At 48.2% G+C, this 22,962-nt stretch overlaps 1 protein-coding gene across 33 annotated transcripts in view; it reads left to right on the forward strand.

Annotated features, from left to right (window-relative positions):
• Positions 1-22,962, forward strand: part of PTPRF (protein tyrosine phosphatase receptor type F) — a 332,623-nt gene that overhangs the window by 253,173 nt on the left and 56,488 nt on the right. For all 33 annotated transcript variants that reach the window (XM_085512298.1, XM_085512304.1, XM_085512291.1 and 30 more), the window contains 5 exons: positions 3,000-3,110; positions 16,766-17,035; positions 19,431-20,012; positions 20,546-20,679; positions 21,688-21,832. In XM_085512298.1, coding sequence (XP_085368424.1) covers positions 3,000-3,110; positions 16,766-17,035; positions 19,431-20,012; positions 20,546-20,679; positions 21,688-21,832 — 1,242 coding nt within the window. The remainder of the gene's footprint in view (positions 1-2,999; positions 3,111-16,765; positions 17,036-19,430; positions 20,013-20,545; positions 20,680-21,687; positions 21,833-22,962) is intronic.

The following is a 22,962-nucleotide window of genomic DNA, read 5'->3' on the forward strand; positions in this document are numbered from 1 at the left end:
AGGTGAAGCTGTTGCCCTTCTCAGGGATGACTAGACCAGCCTGCAGCATTTTACACCTGCAGACTTTTTCACAAGGCTCAGATGCATTTAGTGTCTCCAGTTTGCTGATCCCAGCTGTGTCTGAGCTTCTTAACTTTGTTCAGAGATCTCTGTACCCTGAGACACGCTGTACTCTCCTGTATCCATCACTCAGCTGTAGGCTGTCCTTCAAGACAACCACCCCTTTAGTCCCACTGTCTGCCATCATTGTGCTGTGATCCTTCCCCTTTGTTCTGTTAGCTGTGCTGAGGGCTCTTTGTGTTTGTCTAATGATGACTTACCACATTAACTGCTTCTTTTCTGGTTCAGTTGAGAGGTTTCCTTCCTGCTCTCTGGGTTGTCTCCTGACATGCCACAGTTTGAAGTCATACCAACACAAAGCCAGAATCCTTTGCCTGATGTCCCTGAGCATTTGTAGACAGTTATATGTTACACATTTACAGTACCATTCCAGAAAGCAGTCTGCTCTGGCTGCAGAGCTGACAGGCAGTAATTACATGTAACTCAGCTCTGTCTTCATTTTCTTCATCCTCTTTATGTTTTGCTCTTCTCCCTCCAGCACTGCTGTTGAGGTCCCTAGAGATAAAGAATAGGATGACTAACTGGCATTTAAGAGGCACGGTGATCACAAGATCGCGTATGTTTAAAGGATATAAATACCAGTGATGTGTGTTCGATGGCTGAAAGGGGACCTATCGCTTGGTGTGTCTGCCTGCAGTTACTTAGGGGTCTTGCTCTTTCCTTGGCAAGCACTGCCACCTACTCCTGAAGCTGCTTTCAGCCCAGGGATGAGAGCTGCAGCCTCACCCAGGAGGAGCCTGTTGGTCGGGGCGATGGCATCTACCTTTTGTTTGTAAAGTTTGTTTTGTTTTGCAGTGTACGACTAGCTCAGCCCGATGCAGGCACAGAAAATGAACTCTGCAGCACATTTGTGCCCATAGTAATGAGCGGAAATTAGGAAGGGGATAATATGCAGTGAGCTCCAGGAAAATCACCCTGACAGGGAGCATAACCAGGCTGTGGCATGAATTCCTTGAGGAAGCGGCGAAAGACCTATCACTCGGCCCATTTAAAATGGGATTGGACAGAACACAAGTACATTTACAACAGCGAGCAATGCTGCCCTGGCCCCCAGGGATGCACAAGATAACCTAATAGGTCTTTTCCATTTCTAGATTCTCTTGATTCTCTGTATCTTGTCAGTGCTGGGAAGCTTCCTCCTGCTCCACCGCCTGTCATGCTGCTGTCTGCTTGGAGATGTTTTTCACAGGCAGCATGTAGAAATTCACCATTCTCCCCGAATTAAGCAGGAGAAGAGCTCTGTAGGCTTTGGGTTGTGGGTGTCCAGAGAGCGCCAGGGCTGGGGGAAGCTGGCAGCTGCTTTTGTTAGTAGGTGGAAAGGCTCCTGCAAACAGGCTTTCTCTGTCTAGCTGAAGCCTCATTTCCAGCACTAATGCAACAATAGGGAGGGCTCTGTACATCATTTTTATTATATGGCAGAACCCAGGGAAGTTCATTTTTCCCAATGACATATAGACTTATGCTACAGTCTCAATTTATCCTTCTAAATAATGTAGGTGGCAGTGGTTGATTCACATTAGTTTTTCTTCTGTTCTGATGATATGAAAAACTGAGTTTGACCTCTGCAGCTTGAACCAGCAAAAAGGGGAAGGCAATTTCTCCAGCTATTCTCCGTGCCGCTCTCAGTGGTCGTTTTGAACCGTGGCAGGCAGAAATGAGTTCAAATCCTTACAAGCAAAGGGGTTAATGTTCTCTTTTAGTCGGGTATGTGGCTTGTGAGCAGAGTTCCCTTCTTTCAGGCAATCCCGACCAGCAGAGTCTGAGCACTTGGAGGCACTTTAAGAATTGCTGCCATGCTGCCTGGGGGAAGCAGGCAGAGCACTGGCCGTGGGCTCCTGCCGTGCCAGCTTGCTGTCATAGCACCCTGCTTCTTTCCTTCTCTTCACCCCCCCTCTTTCAGCCTGTGTATGGGACCCCAGTAGGAGAGTTTGGTGCAACCAGTTTTGCAGTCATCTGCAAAACGTCATCGCCCGTCACGGCCACTGCATGGATTCCTCATGTAAGTTGCTACTGTGTGTGCTCTGACAATTGCTGCAATTATTTAATGTGCCCCTATTGTGTCTGGCATTTCAGGGATAGGATCAGGTCATGAACCATGGAGCCTGAAGGCTGGGCTTAGCAAATGTTCCTGGCCCAAGGCTGGAGGAGCTGCTAGGACGAAGGGAGGGTGGCTGTCATGCCAGCACCGTGCTGGAAAAATAGGTGTATTGCGTTGGTGTCTTTATCTGATGTCTTAAACTGAGTTTCTAATCGTTTTATATCAAGTATAATCCAATCTGAAAGGACAAGGAGATCACTGGCAGAGAGAAAGCTGACAAAAGGCAAAGTGTTTTCTTCTCAAAAGGGGATATTGGCTGGGAGGAGGGGTGGGGAGATGGGACTCTGCCAGCTTCTGCAAGGAGGTAGCAATTTGTTGAGCATTTCCTAGGCTTTGTGTGCATCAGATAAGAAACAAACAGCTACAGTTAGTGGGCTTTGTGCTTGGCTGTTTTGATTAAAGGCTTATTAAAGGTCCTCTTATTAGACGGGAGTCCTATAGCAAGCTGTAATTAATATGTGTGTATGTGTATGTTTTCTTCCTTTATTGCAGCAATGAAAACAAGTGGTTGGGGTGGTTGGAAATGCATCAGTAGCTGGTTCCTTGTGCATTAAAAAGAAACACACACAACAATAATCAATTACACAAGCTTCTGACAGCAGGCTGGGTGCCTTGTGGCTGTATGCTGGTACCCTGTGGGTCCAGGGGACAACATCACAATATATTTACCCAGGAAGATACTTAAAAAGCATGAGGCACAGCCTTCCTTTTCTGAGGTTGTCTGTTCAATCACCAGGTTTGCCATAACGTGAATGGTCTGTGTCATCTTGTTTGTGCACAGGAGCTCTGCAAATAGAGAACAGCGAGGAGTCGGACCAAGGCAAATATGAATGTGTTGCAACCAACAGCGCAGGAACCCGTTATTCTGCCCCGGCGAACCTGTATGTTCGAGGTAAGAGCAACTTCCACCCAAAGAGGTTTCTCTCCTGCCCAAAGAGTTCTGGGGCTTCCAACACAGGAGTGCATTCCCTCTTAGAATTTCTTTCTCCCTTGAACTCTCTAACTTTGTGTCACAGCTATTTTAATTGGGAGCGAGGGATGCTTAATCCTCTTAAGTACAAACTAACCTCTGGTGCAGTTGTATAAAGCCGGTCATGCTCCGATGCGCCAGCTACAGGTGAGCTGGTACTTAGGCCTCTGCTTTGGAATGTGTGTCTTTAAAAACTGAACAGCTTTTTGGAGTTGTTCTAATCCATCTTATATGCATCAACGATTAAGCCTCTGGGTATTAATGGCTCACACTGGGAACCTGCTGGAAATTAGTGGCAATTCATGTAAAGTGATTTTCTAATCATTATGCTATGTTGCCAATTCAGAAATATTTTCAGCACGCCAGAAAAACTAGCTTTTACATCAGGATGGTTTCTTGCCAGCTTTCTTTTTCTACACAGAAGGTGTTTGAGTTAGCCCATAGAAAGGCAAGGGCTAAATCCACTGTACCCCGTCTGTTAATTTCAGCAAGAAAAAAAGGTGCTGCTTCATATGAAGCTCTGTGTAACCAGAGCTGCTGGTTAGGAACCCCTGCGAAGTGTGGTTATGGATTTTCCCAAGGAGAGAAAGAAGGTTCTTGTGCGGATGCGACCATTATTTGCTAGGAAGTTAGAAACGGATTTTGTTTTCACACAGAAAATCAACTGTTTAATAAAGCCTCATCTTCATTTCTTCCTTTCTCTGTTTTGAAGCAAGAAATTACAATACAATAACCATTGCATTGGTTAGTATGGGAAGAGGACACGAGCGTGCTTAAGTCTTCACATGATGTGTGTTTGCTCCTAGGGGTGGCTTCTGGCATTGTTGTCTTTGCTTGTTCTGGGGGACTGCTTTTCTATTTTGCAGCCTAATTTGGATTATGGGAGTCTTTGGAAGACTGAAGGATCCAGTTAAACATGTTCAGAAGGTGAAGCTGTGTCTGTGCAGTGGAATCATTCATTTCACTCTCACAATGTAATTGCAGATGATTTTAAACTCCCTCTATTCTTCCAAGTTCATTTTTCAGGCAAGCTGTGCTAAAACTCATTCCGGATTGTCCCTTGGCACTCTGAGGGAAAGGATCCTGTCTACCATGTTGGCTGTTGTTGCGTAGGTCTGTGTGGATACCCAGCACTCTGCTGCAGCATTTGGGGATGGTTTGCTTCCTGTGACATGCTCAGATTCTTGGTGTTCTGTTTCCTAGGGCGGTACGGCTGAAAATAGGCACAGCAGCTTCAAGGGATAGACAAAAACACCTCTTACAATGTTCTGATTTCTTACTGACGAATGCTCTTTATTTAGCAAGCGAGTCCTGTAAGTCTGAGGGATGTAATGAATCTTACTCCTGAGTCGCTGCTCATCAACGTTCACCTGTCCTGGTTGGGTTGGGCACAGGCCTTGCGTGGTTGGCAAATGGGAGAGGATCCTGACGTTCACTGAAGAAAGTGTGTTCTTAGACATATGCCTTGCTGTTAACCACCATTTTCTTACACATAAATTTCTGGAACAAGCTTTTTTATTGCACATAATCTTTACAATGTCAGTCTCTAGCCTGTGTGATCCTGATAAAGCTCTGCTGTATATTTAAGACAGGATACCCCATAAATTACTATCACATGAAATTCTGTGTGTGCTGGGGCCTGGGTAGTATTTATGCTTACATCTTGTGCTTGCAGTTTATGATAGCTAATGTACAAAGAAACACCCTGTTGTTGCTGTGATAGCTAATGACTGCAAAAAGTTAGTCAAGCCAACGGGGTGTTTTATTTCTTTAACAAGAAAGGAAAAAATGGAAATGCCTTCCATCCTCGCATCTGGGATAAAGAATCCTTGATGTCTTTTCCTCTTATGATAGTCCTACAGCATTGTCATTAGAAGGATCGGTGACATCCAGTAGAGCCTTTAGGAAGTGCCTGCAACTTTACTAGACAGGACATTAATTAATGCTAAATTACAGCGGAAATAGAGTGCATCTGCTGCACCACCACCACACGGTGGTTTCGTAATGATTGACCTCATTGTGGCAAATACCCAGGAAGTTGGACACAGGTCTGAGCAGCAGCACTGATTTCCGCCCTCTGTAATGCTCAGGAGCGCTCGTACCCAGCTCTCCTTTACAGCCTCTTGTTTTTTTTTAGTAGTTCAAATGTTTGTTTGTCTCTTTGACTCTTGGGGTTTGTGTGTTTTTGATCGTGTCCTCCCCTTTCCGAGCCTCCCAGGTAATCCTTTGTGGGTGTGCTGAGCTGAAAAGCACATTAGCATCTTTATCATACTTTTCACAATAACAAAGGAAGATTTTGGTGGTGTAGAAGGAGCATCCAGGCACTGCTCAGGGCTTCCTGTATCAATGAAAGAACAGGAGGAGGAAGGAGCCGGGTACACCAGTGCCTCGTCTCTGTGAATCCTTCAGAGCCAGCACTTCTGCACAGATGGACTTCATTAAAAGTTAAAACATTTCCACACCAGGGATTTGTAAAGGAAAATGGATGCATTTTCCTTGAAGCTATTATTTTCATCTTACTAAGTGTGCTGGAAAGCAACCCTCAGAAGCTGCCTGTTTCTGGACTGACAGGTCTATCTGCTGCTGCTGCAGAGCAGGGATGGGGATGGGGAGCAGCACTGGGAGTGGGCTCCTTCCTGCTGCTGCCCCACAGCCCCGGGCATGCAAGGGAGCAGGAAACATTGGAGAAGCAAGGACAGAGGGAAAGCCAAGGACAGCATGTATTGCCAGGCCATGGTGGCTATCTGTGGAATGTCAGTGATGTTTTTCCAGCCTGCCCTGTCAGCACAAGTGTGCTTGCCATGGGTGTTGTTCCCACTACGGAGAAGAACTAATCCAGAGGTGGTCCGTGGCTGTGTGTACCACAGTCTCTCGTAACAGTGATTAGATTTGGGACCTGATGGTGCTGTGGGGAGAAGAGAAGGGAATAGAAACATATGGAAGATATGATTCCTCTAATCCATAGAGCTTACTGTCTAATTTAGCAGCAGAAATCCTAGAAGTTGATTCAAGATGTGCAAGAAGTTTATTTAAGTGTAGAAGGGAGAGTGGGCCTAGCATGGAGAAAAGGTAGTGTCATCTCATTGTGCACACTGGGAGTAAAGAATAATGCCACCGATTCACGTGGGCCATTGGGTTTTTCTGAATACATTTCACTCTTCATTTGCCTACATCTTCAGGGACATCTGCACAAAGAGGAGTGTTTTCAGCTTAAAGTCTAACCCTGTGACATTCCTGTGAAGGCAGTGGCCTCTGTGGATCTCTTTCCCTATATGAAAGGGTTTTTTCCACCCTTCGCTTTCTCTGTCTGTGGTGCTATTGTTTGTTCAATGAAGGGGATGAGCTGAAGGACTGTGTGTAAGAAAAACCTTACAAAACACTGTGGGGTTTGCAAGCTGCGTTCCCCAGCCTTGCATACAGCAGTGAGCTGTGTCAGTGCTGTTAGAATAGTCATTACAGGAATAGTGACCACATATTTAAACAGTAAAGCTGCTGCCCAGTTTTCACTTCTAGGTGCTGCTTTTCAGCCTGCAAGGCAGCTGCACAGCTGCTTGTAAAGAAAAGACAATTTAAAACTGAAGTGTCTCCTCTGTCCCCAGATCACAAAGCAGTATATGAGATTGCCGTAAATAGAAATGGTTTTACTGCAAAAAAATCTGTGCTTTCTCAATCAGCATTTTGAAGGGCCAGGCTGGTATTTCATATGGCAGCAGGGAAATGTGTAGGAGCCTGAAGTTTGATTCTCCAGTTCTCACTGAGGAGCCGTCACCCAACATGAAACAAGGGCTGCAGCTCTGTCCCCAGCAGCGGTTCTCTGCCCTCCATGGGGTTTTGCACCGGGAGCTCACTGAGATGGCCACTTGCAGCTGTGCAGTGTTTGCTGCAGAGGGGACCTTGTGTAAATAATAATAATTCTGAATGACTGACATTGGCCTGGAGCAACAAGACTTGGAGCCTTCAAAAAGGACATTTTGTGCTTATGTAATATTATAACAGCTAAAATAGCAACGGCAGTCAAAGCTTGAGGGTATTGCCGGAAGAATAAAAGCTGAGGATGGTGGTGAGAGCAGAGCTGGAGATGCCTGAGAAGTGGCTGAGTAACAGAACATGTTTATTCCCAGCCCCACTCTGGGGCTCTGTTAAGCTGCCTTGTCACCTCGGATGGGTGACGGTCCCCAAGTAGTGAGGGGCACTGCTGGGACTCCAGGGCCCAGCAGCGAAGAGCAGGACCAGCGAGGGAACACCTAATGACAGGCTGATTCCACCCAGATGATCCAGACTGCTGCTTCGGACAGCCTCTGCCCTGCACCATCAGAAGGCAAATCAGTCTGCACCAGAGGTCACAGAGCAACCACCCCTGAGCTGTTGGCGTGTGACTGGGAAGGGCAGCAGGTCTGAAGGGCTGTGATCTCCATGTGTATATTCTGTGCAAACCCTGACCTCAAGGTGATGCTATGACAGAGTCATGCGATACAGAGCAGTGACCCCTCAATGAAGAAAGTGCACTCCTCTTCATGGGATCTCAGTATTTTTAACTCTTCTGTCTCCAGGCGCTGCTCCTCGCTGAAGCTACTGCTCTCACCAGTCATAGCAGCTGCACTTTGGGCATTGACATCTTTATTACTTGCAGTCTTTTGGTGGTTAACAGTGAAATGCAAGGCTCAAGCCTAATTATTTGTAAAATGACCTTTATGGAAAACAGAACAAGACCGGCTGGTGGCTCAGTGCCTGACAGCACAATACAGAAATGGATTTGGAAGCCTGTTTCCCCCTCCTTGCTGCATGGCCTGCATAGACATCTGTGGAACAATTAGGTCTGTATGTCTGTGCCGACTCAATGTCCACCCCCTCCCCTTTCATATCCACTTGCACAGGGGGTTAGGAAATCCATCTCTGGTGCTCTGAGATTTTCTGTGCTTAATTGAATTCATGGTGAATGTGTGTGCACCCGGAATGGCAAGGGATGTTTGGGCGACCTGAGCATCCTGTCTGTCTCCGGAATGGAATACACTCATCACTGTGGCAGGAGCACATTGTTATTGTGTGTAATGGGAGGTTGTCTTATTCTCATTTAATCTGGCGTAAAAAAAGGCAATCTGTCCTTTTGTTCCTCTAGACCTCTAAAAGCTGTAAAAAAAATCTGATTTATGTGGAGTCCTTGAGACGCAAGTTGTGCTTTTAGTGATACACAGGAACAGGTTCATCCCCCTCTGGGTTTTAGCTCACCTCCATGTCTTTTGGATTCCAGAGTGGCTGGGTTTGCCTTTACATTAGCATCTTGCATAGCACCAGAGGGATTTCAGCACAGGGCAGATGCTGGCAGTTCCCAGAAGAATTGCAGAGCCAATTGAGATAATGAACTTTCTTGTTGCTTTCAGGAAAGTATTGGTTTCTCCCCCTGAAAAGCTTTAGAAACATGTTCCTTTGTATGGACTAGCAGTCTAAACTCTAACTTGTGCATTCGCATCCTGGCCACAGCCCCTGCCTTGTTTCAGGGAGCTGATGCCCGAGAATTCACAAAGCAAAGCTTCCCATAAGCCCAAGCTTATTCTTTCTGCAACGAGCAGCTGTGGTTAGAGTATTGCTGCTGCTGCAGAAGATGAGCGTGTCTGCAGCCCAGTAAAAGCCAAAGGCAATCAGCATGGGGATTTCTGTCTGCAGAACTCTGGAGCCACCTGACAGTCAGGACTGGCAGACGGTCTCAGACACAGCCTCGCTCCTTGCTGCTGTGCTGCTTTCACCTTCTGGGGCTGGCCATCCACTGTTGGCACTTCTGCTGTGCCATCGCTTGATTTGTCTCGCATACAGACCTGTGTGTCAGATGATGAGCCAGGCAGCCCAGGTTTGTGAGAACAGGGCAGTGAGCAGGGTGGGCTGGGGGGCAACCCCAGCCTTAACCCCCCACCGTGCCCATCTGGGGGCAGATGCCTCTTGCTGTCACTGCTGAGAGCCCTTTCTTTTGGAGGGGAAAGGAAGAAAGGGAACGAAAACAACACCACCAACAAAAAAAAAAACAACAGCCTGTTGGTAAAACATGCCTCTTAGCTTAAGAGTGACATGGATGGTGAACTGAAGATAAGGCAGAACGTGAATGGGATCTGTAAGGAAACGAAACTTTCATTTTGCCATTTATCATGTTCATCTGAGATAAAGCAGCAGCTGTTTAAGCATGAAGTGAAGGGAATGGAGCGAAAACTTTCTGCCCAGGTGTTTCCTCTCTCCATACAGCTGCTCCAAAATGCCCCGTTACTGGCTTTTATTCCCCATAAGCCACAAATATAATTAGAGATTAAGAGATAATCCGGCAATTAGTGACAAATAGCAGGCCCCAAACCCGTTCCAGTTTGACAGACCGGAAAGTAATCTGTTTGAATTAGCGTGTTTCACATGTGTCTCCTCGCCTTTCCAACTCTAAGCTCAAGTGTCAACATGCTGGGCAAGCTGGAGCCGTGTGTGCTGAGCAGGGCTGTCCCACCGGGCTCCCCAGGGCAGCACCCACAGCATGGGCACCCTTCTGTGTGGGGCTGCCTGCTCCAGGGCTGCTGGAGCACCATTCCTCAGGCTCATGCCCTTGGCCAGCCTCTCACCCTTCAGTTGTGTGGGCACAGCGGGTTGGTCCCCCTGGTTTGAAGCAGTTGAAACAAGTGTTCTGCTGTTCTTTTCCAAGCTCTGTTGCACTTCACAGGCCACGCTTGTAGCTGTTATTGGCAGTTTGTTGCCTGGTCTGTACCGTGTCACAGTTGGTTAAAATCTTGTCCTCTAATCGCAGGAAATGGCTGACTGTCCTGTGCACTGTATGATGCCACACGCTGTTCTCTAATTTGCAGCATTTCTGCTGGAAAGCAGATTCTTCCCCCCACCTCCTCCTTCCCCCATCAGAAATGTGACTCATAAGCAGTCTTTAACTATCAAATCCACTTCTGTATTCTCTCAGCGAGGGTTCAATTACAACTGATACGCCATAGATCCGTAGTTGGAGTGAGGTCACTCCTGCTAAAGAAATAAGATCTCCTTTGTCGATGAGGAAAATGCAACTAACCTTCTACTGTCTCTCCCGCAGGAACAAAAACTGGGACCTGCTCAATTCTCTCTGGGTGTCTTTGTCCTTCTGATTTCTTGTCTGTCTCTCACTCGCAGCAAAGGGTACCAATGAGGCTCTCCCGAAAGTGAGCCCAGCTGAGCCTGCATGTGGCCATCCCTTGCCTAATATCTCTCTGCTACGTGTAGCTCTTTGTTTGGAGAGCGGGAGCAGCTTTTCATGATAGAAGATTTTCCATCCACCACTCGGAGCTTTTCTTTCACATCTGATAAAATTCGGATCGACGTGCATATGCTTTTCCTAGTGTGTGGTCAATGGGTTTAAAGTGCCTTTGCCATCGTTTGTAGCCGGAGTGGGTGCGTGGGAGCGTGTCTGTCCGTGTGATGGCTGCAGTCCTTTGCTGTGTGTGTTTTGCACGTGTCTGTGCTTCCAGCCCCTGGCCCAGCGTGGGGCTGCCCCAAAGCTCCCTCCATGTGAGTACGTGTGGGTCCCTCTGCCCAGGGCTGGCAGTGGGGCACAGGGGCCAGCCCTGCTCTGGGCCAGAGCAGTGAGAGTGGCTCGCTCCTGTCCCAGCACGGAGCGACCTGTGAGCACGGTGGGAAGTCATGGCTGACCTCTGTAGTCTTGTCTTGTCGTTTCAGTGGTGTGCGGACAGATGAAGCTTGGCCTGTTTTTACTCTCTGTGTTTTTCCTTGTCTTTTTTTATTCCCTCCTCATCTTCATCGCACTCTGCCATCAAACAAAACAAACTTTCATCTCTCAGATCAGCGAGAAGGTTGGTCCTTTTCACTTCTTATCCATCTACAGTACGCCACGTCAGATGGGACTTTTCCAGTAGGGAGAGGAGAGCCATCCCCAAAATGGGAGGGGGCCCTGCAGACTCTGGCTCCCTTCCAGGCACGGCCACAGTGTGCCCGATGAAATCTGCTTACTGTTTGCTGTGACTCTGGCGATGGCATTGATACGTTGCTTGCATGTCTTTGTTGCTTGAGTTTTAAAATGCATAGAATACGTTTTCCATGCAAATAGTAGCCAGGATGGTTTTTTTCAAAGGTAGGATGGGAGTAAGTGCATGCTGCTGTATGTGGTGTCCATCTGTAACCCAGTACCTCTGCTAGGTGCCCACCTAATACCTCTAAACTGCTGCTGCTTTCTGGCCAGAGATCAAGAGCAGACTTTGGAAGCAGGGTCAGAGTAGCTCCAGCCCTCTACAAGCTGTTAGGATGAGCGGGTCCCTCAGTTCTTCATGTGGCTTTAATAGTTTTGACTTTCTCAGAGGGAGTAAAACTTGCTTTCAGCCTCAGCTGGAGAAGGACCTGCTTCTCCAGCAGCCCTCCTGCTTGTCCTGTTGGCCAAGGGTCCTCTATGTGAGTGATGCCAGGGCAGCGTTTCCTCTCTTCTTGTCCCTGAGGTTGTGTCTTGCTTTTGCTGGCAGGAGAGCAGGGAATTCAGGAGTGGCCTCAGTCATTCTGGGATGGTCCAGGGAGGCCCTTGGTGGCCTGTAGAGGAGCTCAAGAGATATCTTCCTCACCGAGGTGCCATGTGGGTCCATCCACATGTGCTGGAGGAGAGAGATGCTCAGATGGCCACGTGTCCCGGGGCTGTTCCTGGGTAGCAGAGTGGGACACCCTTGCTCCCCTCACATGTGCCATCAGGCAGCTGTGTGAGTTGATCTCATAATCATCACTGGAACAAGTTTTAACGAGTTGTCATAGCAGTTGTTCCACTACGCTGCCTTCACTCTGCCTGGAACGTGCTCTCATTTAGATCATACGGAGACACAGGGCCCTTGTTGTTTACCAACTAAAAACAGATTTCACGGAGGATAAAATGACCTGGGCCTAATACAGCGATGGAAAATGAGAGCAAGGAGGAAAAGGGAGGAAACTGAAACCAAAGCCTAAAGCCTCCCAGATTTCAGTGTGTTTGGAGCACCGCTGTGATGGCGCAGGTGCCTCTGGAGAACAAACCTCTGACAGGGCACTGAGTGGTTTGACCGCATGCTTCAGTGGAGGGGAGGCAGCCGAGAATGGATATAAGCCAGCAGGAACAGGTAATTTCCCATTCCTCGTGTCGATCCCTCCTTCCCACCCCATCAAAAATAGCCAGGTATGCAAATATTTGGTGTGAAACCAGAAATTAGTTTCTAAATATTCCAATGGGATTTGCCATACTTATAATTTGTTTAGCACTGATAATTACATCTTATGTTTTTTCAGCTTTACTTAAAACTGTGTACTGCTCACCCATGCATTTAATTATTGCTCTGTGAGTGCTACGAGGTTATTTATTAACGAGTTATTTTATCTTGATACAGTGGATCCTTTCTCTTATTCTCCTCCTTAATGTTGTGTTATTTTCATCAGAGAAATTTCGGAGAGTGAATGCAAATTGCACAGCTCCACAATCTCGCTCTCCCTTACTTTGCTATTAGTATGTCAGTATGCTGAATGCTGATGTGTCTCCAGTGCTGCACCACTGTAATGATATATCCTCTTTTATATGTGGTTGTCAGCGCAAATAATTAGACCTAAAAGTTATAGCTGAAATATAATCCAAAAATGGCAAGGCCCTGTTTTGGAAATTGTCTATAAAATGTCAGCACTCAAGGATGCATTGGGAGCATAAATAGTACAGCATTGTTTGAGCACAAGATTAGACTGTAAATGCATTTTTTCTGGTTCCAATTTTTCCTCTCCTGCTGTTGATTCTGTCAATAGATTGTGAGACACCAACAACCGCCTTTCCATTTGAAGTCCTTCCTTAAAATGATGGCACTAGGAAGAGATGAAAGGTGTCTACAGATGAGTAAACCGTGGAGACTTATGATTGTGGTTGAGGATATCTCCTAAATTCATTCCTTCCCAACTTGGAGGAGGCGGTGCTGGAGAGAGCAGGAGTTTGGGGCAAGGTGGAAGCGTGGCTGGGCTGAGAGTGCTGTACACCATGCATCATCTTACTTGCCCAGCCCTCTTTTAGAGCAGACCTCAGGTGGATTCACCTTGGGGCAGAGGAGGAGCAGAGGGGAGGGAACATGAGTGCCATGCATTTCTGCAAGCCAGAGTCAGGGGTATTAGTACTGTCATTTGCTCAGCTCCACTGTGGCCAAGACAGCCAGCAGGGAGAAGCAGCTTGGTTTCCCTTTTCTTAGCAGCATCATGCTGTTTGAGAAGCATGGGCATGCCTTCCTGGTGCTGCTGTGTTTCCTTGCTGTATGCCAGCAGTGTCTCAGCATGCCAGAGGGACTGACAGCACCAGCCTGAGAGCTTTGAGCACTTGTGTGCAGAGCTCAGAGCCTCTGCTCCTTGCAGACAGCAGCAGGGAGGGGGTTCCTGGCTCCCTTGGGGGGTAACGTCACCCTCAAAGTGAACCTGAGATCTTAGGAAGCAGCCGCTCCCATGGTGAAAGGAGCCGGGCAATCGATTGGTGCTCTTTGCTCTCAAGGCAAGGAGTGTGCATGTCAATGCATGCTGAATTATTAACAGTTCTCAGTCTCAACCTTTGTGGCCGATGTGTTGCCTGCTGCCCTCCATCCCCACTGCACTGCCCCCAGAGAGCAGGACCCCATCTCCTTGCCATCCTTCCTCCCTGTCCTTTGGGATCTGGGCACCGACTCGGGTTGCACAGCGCTGCTCACCACTCGGGGTTCCACTTTGCTTCCCTGGGAGCACTGCCTGCACAGTGCGGCAACACGCAGCCCTCACACCGCCTGTGCTTGAGGTGAATGACAACGAATCACAGTTTTGACAGTCTGCTGGTTTAACCAAACCTCTGAGTTATGCTATTGTCCATTGAAATTGTTCTAATATTCACAGTAATTTTCCCTGTGCTGTTCTTGCAAAGCCTCCAATCCTCCTCCTCAGATCCTGATCCAAAAAGAAGATGAAAAAATAGAATTGTAAATTCTTGTCAAGAAAATTTTAATTAAAAGGGAAATTTTGTTGCAGCAATAAATGAAGAAGAACAGAATTTCCAGCAGCCTTTAAGGCGGCATCATGGGCTTTGCTTGCCCATTGATTTGACTTGTAAATTGGACAGAAATTGTGAAGAACGCCGCCGTTTGAGGGGTTTTACTAATTTAAATTATTACCAGACTCCTGTGCTAGAAAAGCAAGAGACTTAAAGCACTGGCTTGCGCCAGAGGAATGTGTTGATGGTGCTCTGCAAGCTGCTGTGTGAGATCTGCCAGCTCTCACTATTGCTAACTGACAGCATATCCCCTCTCCCTCCGCACTGGCTGGGATAAGGAGCTGCCATTCATCCTGCTGTGAGGATGGGAGGCCAGCAGAGCCTGTCCCTTCCTCTGGACACATTCCTGATAGTACAGGAGGACATTGCACTGATGGGACTCAACGTGTCCCCAGGAGGGTTCTGAGAGCCCATGTGGGGTGTGCTGCCTTTGGTCTCACAGGGATGGGAGATAAAACCTGCTGGTGTAAGTTGGCCTCTAGCCTTCCTGCATGACCTCCAGTCCTCTGACCTCTGCACGTGAGTTACTGTGTGCTGTTCCTGCATATCTGTAGTGCTGCTTTCTCTCTGACTCCTGTGGCCTCCGGCGCCTGCTTGCCTGGTGCATGTGCATGAGCAGCCTGTGTGTACCTCTGGCTTTGTCCTCAAAGTCTGCTCTTTTTTGTGTGTTCATACAGCACGGGGGGAGGGGGAGGAGGTGGTTGTGGTCCTTGGATGGGGATGGAATTTGAACAGCTGGAATAATTCGACGCCATGTTCATTGGAAAATGAGAGCTGACTCTTAACGAACAGTGCTGGGATGCTTTGGTTGGACGTACACGCCATCATGTTAAACCATTGCCATGTCCATCAGGTTAACTCTGTATTCTCATGACTGGGTAGCGCCTGAGTATGCTTTCAGTTCTGTCTCGTTTGGGGAGCGCTGCCCCGTCAGTCAGGTAACGCCTCACTGGCGATCACTCATGTAGCCATTGATTTCAGATTTAATAATTGATTAAAAGAAACAACCAGCAAGACTTTGGATTTAGACATTAAAAAAACAATACGACAAGAAAAGCAAGTATCCTTCTCTTGGCTGGGAAGGAGCTAATGAGCCCTGTTTTGTCACCGAGACGATGTATAGTACACACAAAATGTTGACAGCATTGTCTAATCTATCACGAAGTTTCAGCACTGTTGTTCGTACTAGTGTGGGGGTTTCATCTTCAGTCTATTTCTGCAAGCCTGTTGGTTTGGGGATGAATCATCAAAGGGAGAACTAGTGAGGTTAGATCTGGGGACAGTCAGCTCGGCAAGTGGCACAGCGTCCTCCACGGCTCGCCAGGCTGGCAGCAGCCTCCTCATCCACAGAGAAATGATGGGCCTGAGCCAGCAGAGCTGAGCCCCTGGGGCCAGCAGTGCACTGCCCCACATCTGTCTTCCACCAGCACTCAGCTGACCTCACTGGAGGAGCAGAACAGCATGGAAAGGCCCCTCCAGAGCTGGCCCAGCAGGCAGCAGCCCTCCCTCAGGACCACCATTTGGTGGCGGAGGCTAGAGCAGAGCATGGTGCTGGGCAGGACACGTAGGAGCAGTTTCCCTTTTTAAACTACAGACTGAAGTGAGCTTGCACAGAGGAGACAAAAGATTTACCAAGCACTGTGGTTTCTCTGCCTTTGCTTAAATAGCCCCATAACACTAACCCTGAAGAAGGGGCCTCATTTCTCAGTGTCATTTTCCTGACCGGAATGCATATGGCAGGCAGCTTTAGAGCTTTATTGTAGCTGAGAGTTGCTTACAAATAAGTCTTGAATGAAATACCAATGAAATACCTAGAAAGGGATGGATATGAAGAGAAGCTGTGCAGTGAAATAAGGAGGAATACATCTCCCAAAGCACTGCCACAGAGGTTGGGATGGTTCTGCCAGCCCAGCTCCCTTCTGTCAAAATGGATATGAACTCACATCTGTCAGGATTAGTTCTCTCCTGCCCAGCAAGGTGATCTGTTCAGACCCTGACAATGTCATGCAGCTCTGGTGACTTTTTTTCTGAGCCAAAGTAGAACCTGCGTTACATTTTGAAAGGAATTATATTTTATTTAGCAGCACACGTGCTAATTCAGAAAGAAGCCCTTCTGCTGCCCCTGCTCAAACCCTGGGGATAAGGTTTGGGACAGGTTGCTTTACTCTAGAGCTAATAAATGGAGCAGGTCATGCCATTCTGCAGAGCTTTGGTGGGTCCTGCACAGAGAGAGTGTGTGACTGGCATTTGTGCTTGCTCTCTAATTAGAGGGACGTAATTTAAATGGAGGAATGTTTCACATTAGTGATATGATTTAAGAATGCCATGTGTGGAGAGAATGGACTGAGCCATCCCATAACGAGTTCTAATAAGACACCAGTGGCTGAGGAAGGAGAACAAAGCATACACAATGCAAAAAGCAGCTTTTGCACTTGGTTTTATCTGTCCTGAGGGATAGACAGGCAAAACTTGTGTTTTGCTTAGTGAGTCCCCCTTGTGTGCCCCTGCATTGCAACTGAGTGCTCTCTGCTGGTTCCATACCCTACTAGCTGTCTCCTCCTTGTTTCAGTGCGGCGTGTTGCTCCTCGATTCTCAATCCCTCCGAGCAACCACGAGGTGATGCCTGGAGGGAGCGTGAACCTCACGTGCGTGGCAGTAGGTGCCCCGATGCCCTACGTGAAGTGGATGGCTGGTGTGGAGGAGCTGACCAAAGAGGATGAGATGCCCGTCGGCAGGAACGTGCTGGAGCTGAACAACATCATGCAGTCCGCCAACTACACCTGTGTGGCCATCTCTTCCCTCGGCATGATCGAAGCAACAGCCCAGATCACTGTCAAAGGTAGAGTTATTCCTTTTACTTGGGTTTCAAGGATGTAGCCCTTCTCTTGAATGCTCCTTGGGCACAACCAACTGACTGCAATCTCTTACGAGTTTTCCATGTTGCAAGGGAAGTCCCCAAACCCACAGCTCTGGGTCTTTTTTCGACTGGCAGTATGTTAGTATTTGGGCTTTGCAGGCCATTTCTTCTCTTTCTGTATGTGGCTTGTGCCACGTTGTGTCCTGCTATCTTCAAAGGGAACCTCACTGGGTCTGTGCTCAACCCAGTGGTTACTGACTCATGCCTGCAACTGCAGGGGCTGCTTGGTGCAGGTGACTGTGGCAGTCTGCATCCAGAGAACAGTTGGCACAAATGTTTCGTTTCCTTGTTGCAGTAAGGGCAGGACGAGGAGGTCAGCCCCACCAGTGTGACCTTCCTGTAGGCCTTGCCAGAGCGAACAATTTTCTTTCTCTGTCAGTTTTCTTTCTTCCCTTATTGCTCTGCCTGTTTGCCTCTTTTTCTTAAGTCCTGAAGACGTGCTTCCTGCTGCTGTTTATCAGGGAACCGTACTGATGCATGCTGACCGCTGGGGACAGGGCAGCCTGCCCAGACAGTTCTCTACAGGGAGGCTGAAGTACGTGTCCTTCCTTTCCCATCTAGGGCCAAACAGATTCACACTATTCCTCTCTTCCTTGCAGCTGATACGTAGCTTGGATTTCTACAGATGTGTCATCCTTTGAGTCTGTCTGGTCTCACAGGCCCCCTCCTGCACTGTAGCCACCTTTAGCACTGAGTCCCTGCTTGAACAAATCACAAAATTGAAAGTTAGCCCTCTATGACCTGATGATGAACAGCAAATTCTCTTTCCCTGGTGCTAGTCAGTGGATGCTTTTAACCTCAGCCACACATTGCTCCCTTCACTCACAGTGCCTGCTGCTTGGTGAGGGCTGCTTCACTGCACCAATGGTTCCCAGTATTTACCCCTTTGTTCCTGGGAAGGATCTGCTTAGCAACTTTAACCCCTTGTCTTCCTCCTGGTTTCTCTATCTTGATCTGCACCTTCATTCTGAACATCTTGCTGCCTTTGTCTGCAACTCCTTCACCCAGTGTTGCTTCTCCTGTGCTTGTTGGGAAGTAGGCATTTGCAGGGCATATGGGAGAAGCAAGATAATACAGCATTGATTTCAGTGAGTGCATCCAAGGCACCAGACGTGCAAGGCTGCACACCCAAGAGCTGGCAAGAGCCACTCACAGCACTCCAAAACCTGAGGGAGGCTGCCAACTTCTTCGTGCTTCAGGCTGTAATATTGGGTGAGATGCATCTACCCTCAATGGGTAATGATGTGGTGTCCTTTTGTGGGTTGCACATCCCTGCCTGCTGTGCTAGCTCAGCCCTCACTGATTTTCTCAGTGCTTGAGTTGTAGCAGTGCTGGGAGTGGCATCCTTCCCCAGCATTCAGGACAGGCATGTTCCTGAGCCTGCCCCCCTCTGCTGTGCCACCTGGAACCTGGAAACCTGATGGTTCTGCCAGAGAACAAAGTACTTGGGAGTCTTTATTGGAGCTGAGCATTTTTTCTAGTTCCACCTTGTGCACAGCTACATTACAAGTCACTAATGACTTTAACTAGAGTGTATTGTAGGAGGTTTAAACTTACTGCAGACTTTTAATTCACTCATTGTCTCAAAGAATTTGTGTACTCGGCAAATCTCACACACACTTTGTTCTTTTGGTAAAATGGCCAATCTGGAAATATTTGCTTGCAGTAGCTGCGTCCTCATTAACACTTCATAGATGTCATAGGGTTCTTGTGTAACAGTTTGTTGTTTGGCTGCAGTTTGACACACCACCCAGTCAAACAGTGGATGTGCAAGTTGATGATTTCTCTGGCTGTATCCCTCCTGCATATACCGTAATACTTGGAAGGCATTTCCCATCAACCCATCTAACAGAGTTGTCCATGAACTCTCTATGGCCTAGGATGCTGTCTCTGTGGAAGCAGCAGGGCTCCAGATTACTTGTGGTGCTCTGATTGCTTTACTGTATCCCATTGTAAATCAGCTGTAAACCTGGTTTCTGGGGCCAGCTCAGCCCAGCAAGCACCTTCCCACTGCCAACTGAACCCCCATGACAGAAACATTCCTGCATCCCTGTTGAATTACCTTTATTTAGCCTGCTGCTGGTAAGTGCGTCAAGCACGTCTAATAACATGATTGCTCTGTTTATCCTTCCATTAAGAACCACTTCAAGCAATATATGGTAATATAAAAATGCATGTTCTAGAGTATGAAATGATTTCTGCCTTTTAAAGAAGAATGTTAATGGGAGGTGGCAGCTCCATTTTTATCCCCGTGCACATTGCAGGGTTTGAGCTGACTAAATTATTTAAATCACACCTCTCTGCCTTCCAATTGCAGCACTGCCAAAACCTCCAACGGAGCCATTAGTGACTGAAACGACAGCTACCAGCGTGACCCTCACCTGGGATTCGGGCAACTCCGACCCCATTTCATATTACGTCATCCAGTACAAACCCAAATCCTTGGAGGGTCAGTTCCAGGAGGTGGACGGTGTGGCAACAACCCGCTATAGCATAGGTGGGCTCAGCCCCTTCTCGGAGTACGAGTTCCGGGTCATTGCAGTCAATAACATTGGCAGGGGTCCCCCAAGCGAGCTGGTTGAGGCCCGGACAGGAGAGCAAGCTCCTTCAAGTCCACCCCTCAAAGTCCAGGCGCGGATGCTGAGTGCCAGCACCATGCTGGTCCAGTGGGAGCAGCCAGAGGAGCCAAATGGACAGATCCGAGGGTACCGCGTTTACTACACCACCGACTCACATCTGCCTTTGAGCATGTGGCAAAAGCACAACACCGACGACAGTCATCTCACCACTGTTGGGAGCCTCATCACAGGGACCACATACAGCATCCGTGTCCTGGCCTTTACTTCGGTGGGCGACGGGCCTCCTTCAGACATCATCCAGGTCAAAACACAGCAAGGAGGTATGTATGGTGTGGGGTGCCGCAGCTTTGTGCCTACACCGGTGATCTGCAGCTTAGCTGCGTGTCTGATCTGCACCAGGCATCACAACTGCTGTTGATGCTCAAATGGTTGCCTGTCACAGTGTCATCCCTGTCCCCCAGCTGTCAGACGGTCCTAAAGAGCTGATATCAATCCCTGTGCAAGTAACACAGCTCAATCTTTTGTCTGGTGTATGATAGCTGAAAATGTGACACAAGGCCCTGGATTAGTACGTTGTCACCTGTGTAACTATACTGGGGTATGAGTACACATATAGAAGTTAGGACTGGGAACGCAGTCAGGGTCTTGCAGTAAACAAGTCTCATTGTTACCTGCCTGGGTTCCAGAGGTGCTTGCTCATTGGCCAGGATATTCCAGGTACTGAGGAGATGGAAGAAGGGGAGTCCAGCAGGAGTGAGAGAATCCTCCCAAGGTGAAACACAGACTCTGTAAAGCAAGGCAACTTCTTTCTCTGCATCTGTGCCCTGCCACTAACATTGTGTTTTGTTCCCAGTTCCTGCCCAGCCAGCTGACTTCCAGGCAGAGGCAGAGTCTGATACCCGCATCCTGCTGACGTGGCTGCCTGCCTCTCAGGAGCGCATTACCAAATATGAGCTGCTGTACTGGGAAGGAGAAGATGGTGTTCAGGTGAGAATCCTGTCTCTGCTTCTGCAGCACCTAGGACCAAACATCACAATTCAGCTGCTTGTGCTGGTATGACAATGGGACTGTTTAATCACGATGTTTCTCCTGTCCCATAGGTATGCAGTAGGGTCCAGCAGCCTTTGCCTGGCTCCTGTGTAAGTGGTCTCAGCAGTGCATGTTGATTCCTAGCAAAGCAGCTAGTAGTAGCTTGAGACTGGAGGAGCTCCAGAATGCATTGGCACCCTCCCTGATGTGTCTGCACTGTTAATGCCTTTAAGTGCTTATGTGGACCAGTGGGACATCCAGGTGGATCTTAAATGGCCTTCAAAATCTGTCTGTAGCTCCTGGACTCTCTAGAGCATTTCAGTAGCAGATTGAGGTTGGCCTAGAGAGCACTTCCACCTTTACTGTCCTGCTCTGCATAAATCAAAATTAGCTCTGCTATCGGGACAACACAGTGAGAACTGTTCCATGGCAGTATCACAGTGTCCTGTGGTCCTCTCCCACTCTCTTGGATTTATAGTGGCATGAGAGCTACCAGAAATACTGCCCACCAGGTGAAGTGTCAGCAAAACCAGCCTTTTGTCAGCGCTGCTGAGGTTCTTGAAGGTCATGAGTGCTCATGGATGAGGGCTTTGCTCTGTGTCACAGGCAGACACCATGTGTTGGAAAGAAGCAAATTCCAGTGTTCTGTGCTCCCTGTCTGAACTCTGTAGTTAGAGAATGCATTCACACAAAGCTGTCATGCACTGAGTGAAGTCTAGACTCTTAAGTGGTGTAGCCAAGTGGTGGGAGAGATCTGCTTCCCTGCAGAGTCCTTGTATATCAGCTAGAAAGCTCAATGCTTTGTAGTCATGCAAGACTGTAACACGTTAGGTAGCATGCCTGCAACTTTTTGGGGGCCAGGATGGCTGATGGGGCTGCTGGTCTCCTTGGTGTTGAAGCTGAGCATCAGCTTTTATTTCTTCTCCACCTACATTAACTAATCTGTGTTTTCCCTTCATTTTGCAGCAAAAGGTGGAGTTTGACCCAACCTCCTCGTATGCTGTGGAAGGTCTCAAACCAGACACACTGTACAAGTTCCGGCTGGGTGCCCACTCTGAGCTGGGGGTAGGAGTCTACACCCCAATCGTCGAAGCCAGAACTGCCCAATCCAGTAAGTGTTTCACACTACAGTACTGAAGACAAAGTAAAAGCAGTCCAGTTCCCATCACCTGGGCATGGAGCAGCTCGGTGCCGCTGCCCCTTTGTGACTGCAGGGATGCTGACATGCAGTTTGCTAAAGGGTGTATTGGGGAAAGTCAGCTGAAGTTTTGGATCAGGGCTCTTTGGCAGAGGGGGTGCACCCAAGTGGTAAGTTCTTCCTTTGTGTCCCTTTGATCATGCTGTCTTTCCCTGAGGGTAGATTCATAAATTCTGATGGAGGAGTGAAGCAGACTGGGAAATTGCTTTGGAGAGATTGATTTGAGTGGGCTTGTGCATCTCTATGAATTTACTCCTATGCGGGCAAGCTGTCTGGACAGGCAGCATATGGGTGTTTGGCTGGCTCTAAATGTGGCTGTCTCCAAACCATAGGTTTTCCACCCCTTCACTCCTCATTCTGGCTGCCTTGCTTCTGCAGGACTCATTCTGTGGTCCATACACTCGATAGCAAGGTGAAGCATCCTTTGAGGCCAGATGTGCCTGTGCCTGACAGGCAGCTGGAGGACTTTGTTTGGGAAAGGAGCTGTCTGCCTGGTTGGTGTGAGCAAATGAGACTGCTGCTTCTGGGACTGCAGCACTAGGGGAAACCAAAACAAGCTTCAGCAGAGTTAATGGGAGGCTAGATAATGAAGTGACCCAGGCAATATCACTTTCATCCTCTCTCTGCCCCATGTGATCACAGAGCCGAGTTTGCATTGCTCTGATTGGCAGCTCAAAGTGCAGCGCATAAGCAGATTAGGGCTATCAAAGGGCCCTGAGATAAGCTCGTTTTCACTAACGATTTTTGGGCTTGCCATTATGCAAAGAGCATTAAAAAGGGGAAAAAAGACATTTCCGTTTTCACCGTCTGTCTGGGATTTGCTAGCCATGTGGGGTGAGCAGTTGGCAAAGGCAGACAGCCTTCCCTGCAGGGAGGGTGCCTGCATGCACAGCAGCACTGAGCCTGAGACGGCCATTAGAAAGGGAGCTCAGGCAGGGAAGAGCAGCTCTGCTCACTATTGGAACGACCTTCTCTTTGAGGGAAACTCGACTTCATTAATATATCAGTTGCAAGGTTTCCTCCACCCCCTTAAGTGAGCTAAT

This window comes from Coturnix japonica, chromosome 11 (genome assembly GCF_054131305.1).
Source record: "Coturnix japonica strain WE chromosome 11, WE-NBRP24, whole genome shotgun sequence".
Lineage (NCBI taxonomy): Eukaryota > Metazoa > Chordata > Aves > Galliformes > Phasianidae > Coturnix > Coturnix japonica.